The sequence below is a fragment of the Marmota flaviventris genome, chromosome 7, assembly GCF_047511675.1.
Source record: "Marmota flaviventris isolate mMarFla1 chromosome 7, mMarFla1.hap1, whole genome shotgun sequence".
Classification (NCBI taxonomy): Eukaryota; Metazoa; Chordata; class Mammalia; order Rodentia; family Sciuridae; genus Marmota; species Marmota flaviventris.
In genome coordinates this window covers 96,663,060-96,669,573 of record NC_092504.1, presented here as the reverse complement: position 1 = coordinate 96,669,573, position 6,514 = coordinate 96,663,060, and the positions used below count along the sequence as shown (strand labels likewise).

The following is a 6,514-nucleotide window of genomic DNA, read 5'->3' as shown; positions in this document are numbered from 1 at the left end:
GAGATGGAGAGGTAAAATAGAGTGTGGCCCGTGGACTTGGCTTGGTTTTACACTGTTTCTCTGTAGTGAAACTCGGTGTCTTGGGGAAAATTGCTTGACCTGTCTGTCTGCTCTTTATAAGGTGGAAATGACTGGAGTCCCGTTTCATATGACTGAATACATAACTTTTTGCAAAGAACCTCAAACAATACCCAGCACTTAGCAAATCTTGTTAAACGTTGTTGGGTCTCTAGTGTGAGAAATCTGAGCGAATGACCATACATTTGAGGAGACAGAAAAAATAGCTGAAAAAGATGAAAAATCCAAGATGAAGAATATTAAGGGAATGAGAAAGATATGGTATTCAAATAGAATATACTGATAAAAATGGTTATGTACATTGGTCATATAATTTGATATATCTGTGTTTGGCCACTGGAAAAGCTACATAATAACTCTTTACATAATGAGTTTTAAGATTTTTTTAAAAAGGCAGTTGCCAAAGAAGTTCAAATTATTCATGTCTTCCCATTAAAAAGTATTATGAAAAAATTTGAAAAATTATGAAGCAAACCAGTCTTTATTGATACATAAGCACATGCAATAAATACAATTGGAATATGATACCTGAGCATACAAGTGGGCTTCATAAAAAAGGAAATAATTGTTTGGTTATCTTTCTCCAAATACTGTCAAATATATATTAGGGTGATCATTGCATAACTCAGAAAAGACAAAGAAGACAAGATAATTAAAAATATATAACACTTTATTGTCAAAAATAGACAAACTTTAATTTCCTTTAACAGGAACATTAATTTAAGAGCCTCCATAAGCCATCACCATTTTGTAAGCATAACAAGCAAAAGACTGAACGAAAACTGTTAGTGGAAAAAGGATAACAGTTCTACATCCATGCCGGAGTAGCCTTACCCAAACAGTGGTAAGGACTCTAAAACAGCTACAGAAACACAGTGACCTTTTGAGCCCTGAACAATAACAGACATGCAAAACATTGAGAGCCCATTGGCCCAGTCCTATGAAGACTGGCTTTGTAGTATCTTTGCAAGCATTTGTAGAGTTCAATTAGCTAGAACACCTGCTCATTTGAACAGTGACATTTTAGGTCACCTCTAAAGATCAGTAACAGGATCACGCTTGTTTTTGCAACACCAGTATGAAGACATCTGTCCCTAACGCCCTGGCTTCAGGGAATGTGAAGTGGTGCTAATAGCCTGGGAAGAAGACCTGAATAAGCTCCTTATCCACAAGCCACAGTAAGAATGTGAAGGCCTTGTTGAATTGAACATTGTCATGTGGAGGCTTAATTCTTTCATTAACATAAAAAAGAAACATAAATGATCTAGTCAGTTGGAAAAAGACAAAAATAAAATAAAGGCCTTTATTATTCCCTCGAGACAGGTATCAATGGTGAAAGGGAGCTGGGCATATGATTTTCATTCTCTAGTCTGCAGAATAAACCAGATCTCTTCAGCTAAAGCAGACTCTATAAATATAAACATCTTGATAATTAAAAGTGTTAGTGTGAAGCCATCTCCTTTGACCACTGAGGTTAAGGAGAGACAGCTCAATTCCCAAAAATGGCCAGAGATGAGATAACACCGACATGTGAGATGGTTCATCTAAGATTAAGCATATACAACATTTAGAAGAAGCTGTTAACAAATGAATCCGAGTGGATCTGAATCTAAGCATTTCTTTCCCATTGTTATAAGTGGGTATTCTTTAGGTGCTCCATGGAATCAACCACATACATAAAAAGTTTAACATTCCATTTTTTTCTACTTTAAAGATGACATTCAATACTTGGGAACTAGGAAAACTGAGCTTGTATCATACCATAAAATCATTTAGAGTAATACGGTGGTTACTAAAAATGCAGCCCAAGTTTTTCATCTATAACAGAGGAGTGGGGAGAACACCAAGACACCAAGAAACAGTGAAACATTTCTGTTGTCTCTGAGACATTTCTTATTCACTCATACCTAGGGTGAGGTTTGAATTAAGTTCACCCATTTAATTCTACCCTCTTGTCTTCAAATTTGAGTAGGAAATTGGCAGAAAATTGGTGGAGTGGGCTGGATGCTAGATGTTTTGATGGACTGAACATCATTTAGATGATTCTTCGATTGAAAAGATCACTTTGAGAACTTAGAGAGGAATAAAAAAGCCATAGGAAAGTCAAACCAGAAAAATTTGGTTTATATGACCTATTAGCAAGGCTACCTACACAAAGTTGTGGTATCAAATATAAAACTGAAGCGGACTGCTTCTCTTGCTTCTTTATTCCACTCCATTCTGTAAGAAATGTGATATAAGCAGAAAATGTACACTCTCTTAGGTTATTTCTCAAGAGCCACAAAACCAGCCTGTTAGCTGCATTGCTATGAACAAGAAACACAGAAAGAAGATGTTCTACATTTGGGGGTTCTTGTGAGGACAGGCAGGGCCAACTACAAATGACTTTAACTGAGTAGCTGCATAGTTTTATTAATCACAAAAGAATCTTTAAAAATGTTTCCTTCTTAGCACTCTTCAATGACTGTGGTTCCAATCAGAGAGTAAAGTTTTTTCTTAACAAGTCGAAATCCTGAACTGAGGATCAGAGTTCGCCTAAGGCCAGATGAGAAGCGACCTCTACTAAAGAAGTCCCTGAAGCTAGTCCATGAGCAGTTCTCCTGTTTAAACACAAGGGTCAGCTCAAAAGTAGGCACCACACTAGCATCACACACAATCCTATCCAGCTTTTTACATACATTTTCAATTTCCAAGTTCACGTGCATCACACAGCCTCGAAGGCCACAGGGTTCTGTGGAAGAAAGCCGCAGGACATCTTGAGCAATTCTCTGGGTCAGTTTCTCTGGGACAAGGACCTTTGAGCAACCGAGTTTGGTTTGCTTTGATTTGGACAGACAGTTCTCTAGCATTTTAACCAAATTCTGGCAGGTTGTCTCTTCAAATATCACCTCGTTGAGGTTGGGTTCAGGAACAACATAATCCCAGTAGTCAAAATCTGTAGGAAATTAAAGTTGTAGATAAAGGAGGAGAAAAAGAAACCTAGGAGTAGGAAAAACACTCTAAGATAACAATACAGTTTACTTTTATATATTCTATCTATCTTTTCTAGTATTTTCTGGTAAGTCAGTTGAACTCATTTTGATGTTAACTAGCTAGGTAAAACAGCAAGTCATTTCAACTCTTATTTCATCTATAAAATAAAGGTTTTGATAAATAAGGTGAATAGGATATAACCACTTTTCTATGAATAGGGTGTGTGTATAAACACACAATCTTAAAGACCACATCAAAAATATATTTGTGGTTATCCAAGATTACTACTAATTTTTTTTTCCTCTTTTGTTTATTTGTTTATGGGGTTTTTCCAATTTTGTTTTATAAAGAACATGCATTACTTCTGGAATAAAAATGGTTATAACTTTTGTTTTAGACTAAGGGACTCTTGCTTGCTAACTCTTAGGAATATAGATGTTGTGGAATAGAGAATTTTTGCTATAATTCTTAAACGAGTCCATCATGAGCTTGATGAACTATATCAAAGATCTATCAAATTCATGTTTTTCTTTAAAAGTCTTTACTGGAATGGTTTGTAGAACCAATTTTAGCTTCAAGCTTTTTGATTGCTCAAAGAGAGGACCTTTGAGGTTCATGGGGTTATTTATAACTGGCTGGGTAGTTTTTCTTAGCCAAGCAAAACAAAATAGTCCTAGGAAAACAAAATTAGATTTGCTCAAAGGAAAAAGATAGCTCTGCATTTGGTCACCTACCTTCCAAATTAATCCTACCACTTGGCAGCATGCCACACCACACACACACAGTCACCAGACCAGAGTATAGGCAGATGCCCTGCCTGCTTCAAATCCTAAGGATATTCGCTTTCATTGGCTACTGCATTTTCCTGTCTCTACCTCATGAATATACTTATTTTTTTTTATAACTAATACATTCCAAATGATAAGGGCCCCATGTTTTATCTCTATCGAAGACAGAGAATTTTAGAGTTTTGGCCATATAAAATTAGGTCATCAACTAATTTTTCCTTCTAAATGAGAAAGGTTCAAAGAGCTTAAGCAATTTATGATCACACTGCTCTTTGGTAGCAGGGCAGTATGTTAACTTAGAAACTGCTGTTAAAAGTTGTAAATGACAAAAGTCTAGCACCACTGCTGTGTAAACTTGCCTTCTGACATTAAAAATGGAATAATGGGTACATTTACAAATAGAATGCTACTCGATAATAAAGAAGAACACACGGATATAAGCAAAGACATGGAAAAATACTAGGAATGTGGCAAAGAAACCAGATATAAGAGAATGCATGTTGTATTACTTAATTTATCTGAAACTCTAAAAGCAAAACTAATTTATAGTGATCAAAAGCAGATGGATGGTTTCCTGGAGACACCGGAGTGCAGAAACTGATGGCAAATGGGCACATGAGAATTTCAGGGGTGTGATTATGTTGGTTACACAAATAAATACATTTAACTTCGCAACCATGTAGAATAAAAAAGTTAATCCCAAAGAGCCTGTTAGCAGAGGACTAGAACTATACAGCCCTCCAGTATTTTACTTTTCCTACGTTTGTTTCTACTGGACAGATGATACTAGAGAGTTTGAGAAGGGATCTCAGAAGGATTTTGTAGCATCCTATGCATTTGAGCAAGGGGTGAAGTCGTACATCAGTCGTCCGGATCTATCCAGGGGCTGCGATTTTTGGAGGACAGAGAGGTGGGTAGCTGGGAAACTCACCATTTAGCAGGCTCTCTGGATGATAGCCACGGTCCAGCAACTCTGAAATGCTGGCTGGATTCTTACTGCTCAAACTGCCAGTTGCAACCATGGTCAACGGCTCTGTTTCCCTCGTGGGGCAGAACGGCCTTTCCGGGCTGCTGGAAAACAGGAGAAAAGAGATTTGCAAAAGCAGCAAGACGTGCAGAGGCTCCTAAATAAAATGTCCGGCGTTGCCAGAGCGCATTCGCCCAGACACTTTTCTATGAAAGAGAGGAACCAGCCTCCGCACCTCAAGTCTACAAAGCCCTGAGAGCGGAGACGCCAACTACAGCCAAAACCTGAAACTAACTTAAAAGTTAGTACAAGTTGCAAGCGACTTCCCCACTGAGCCATCCCCGCCCGCGCGGGCTCCACCAAAGTCGCCGCGCAGCTCACCTGCTCAGAGTCCTCCCGAGCCAGCCGCCGAGCTGGCCCGCAGCGCTGAGGGGTAAACAGAGGCAGGCACACGCCTCCGCAGCTCTAGCCCCCCGCAGTGACCCGCGAACCCAGCAGTGAACGGTGCGGTGTTCACCACCCCGCCCACCCGACGCTGGCTCCACTAAGCGGCTTCGCCTCTGGGGCAGCCAGCACTTTATAGGTCCAGCCGGCTTCCGCCGGCCCGACCCGCCCACCTGCGCAGCCGGCCACTGCCCGCGCCCCGCCCCTCCTGGGTCAGGTCGCGTTTCAACTCTGGCTTTTAGGGGCAAGACGCCGGCAGGCAGTAGAGAGGCTAAGCTTAGGGTTGAGCAGACACCTGCTGCTTCCTGGGTAGGCCAGGGGTCACCGTGACCTTGATTCCCGGTGCAAGACTCCTGCTCCCTCCCCTCCCCACCCTGTCCCTACCAATAACCTGGATTCTGTGGGCGCGACCCCTCCCTAGGCGCGCGTACTTTCACAGTCTGCCTGCTCTGGCTTTACTGTATCATCTCTGAAAGTGTTCAAGGAGCACCATTTATGTACATATTATGGCTTTTAGTCCAGTCAACTGTACTCTGCGACCAAGGGTTTTAATCCAGTGCCAGAGGGTTGCAATCCAGTTAACTCTGCCCTGAGTCTCAGGGTTTCTATATTTTTCCTTCCTTCAGGTGGTCATAGCTAGAGAAAGGTTTCCAGCATTTTAGAAAGGCTCTCAATTTCTCTGCGGGCTCCCTGGGCATCCTTCTTGTTGCTGTGTCTGTGACTAAAGCTTTTTCTCCGTGGGAAGGGTGAGCCTGGCACTCTTCTATTAGACCTGGCCGCAGAACGCAGGAGCTTGAATTGAGGGCTTGTTTGCCAAGAAACTAAACAAAACCATTAATGGGATCATGGCTGTCTCTTCCACCAGCCGGATTGTTAGGAGCAATTGCCATTCCCAGAGGCAGAAGTTCCAGGCGGGCCCTGTTGAGAGGAATTTGGGCTTTGGCAATCTTGAAGGGGCTTGAGGGAATGAGAATACAGTTTTTATATCTTGCTAGGGTAATCCCTGTGGGGCGGGGAGCGCAGTCCTGAACCGGAGCACACAGAGGAACAGAGGAGCCCTGTAAAGAGACTATATTCTTGCAAAGCCATCAGCAAGAAGCCATACTCTCCCCGGCCTCCAAGTTACTAATCCACCCCATTTGTCTCTTTGGTGTTCCAGTAGCATTTGATTTGTTAGGGCCAGGCTTTCCCAATGAGGTGGAGATGCCTGGAGAGGGAGAAGGGCATTTCTACAAATAGGGAATGTAGTGTTGGCTGCCAGGTT

At 41.5% G+C, this 6,514-nt stretch overlaps 1 protein-coding gene across 2 annotated transcripts; it reads right to left on the bottom strand.

Moving 5' to 3' along the window:
* Positions 1–730: 730 nt before the first annotated feature.
* Positions 731–5,343, bottom strand: Ddit4l (DNA damage inducible transcript 4 like). 2 transcript variants are annotated; one of them, XM_027935446.2, is made up of 3 exons: positions 5,188–5,343; positions 4,771–4,910; positions 731–3,013 (listed from the first exon to the last, which is right to left on the bottom strand). In XM_027935446.2, exons 2-3 carry the CDS (start codon positions 4,859–4,861, stop codon positions 2,526–2,528), a joined length of 579 nt encoding a protein of 192 aa, XP_027791247.1. In that variant the 5' UTR covers positions 4,862–4,910; positions 5,188–5,343; the 3' UTR covers positions 731–2,525. The 2 variants fall into 2 exon arrangements, with proteins under 2 accessions (XP_027791247.1, XP_071470611.1); XM_071614510.1 differs by having other exon boundaries at positions 4,771–4,907.
* Positions 5,344–6,514: the final 1,171 nt, after the last annotated feature.

Excerpts from the sequence above, each read along its gene's own strand:
- Ddit4l (XM_027935446.2), bottom strand. The coding sequence starts at position 4,861 with ATGGTTGCAACTGGCAGTTTGAGCAGTAAGAATCCAGCCAGCATTTCA. Across the intron at positions 3,014-4,770 it reads TCCAGAGAGCCTGCTAAATG|ATTTTGACTACTGGGATTAT; the intron begins GTGAGTTTCCCA and ends AATTTCCTACAG.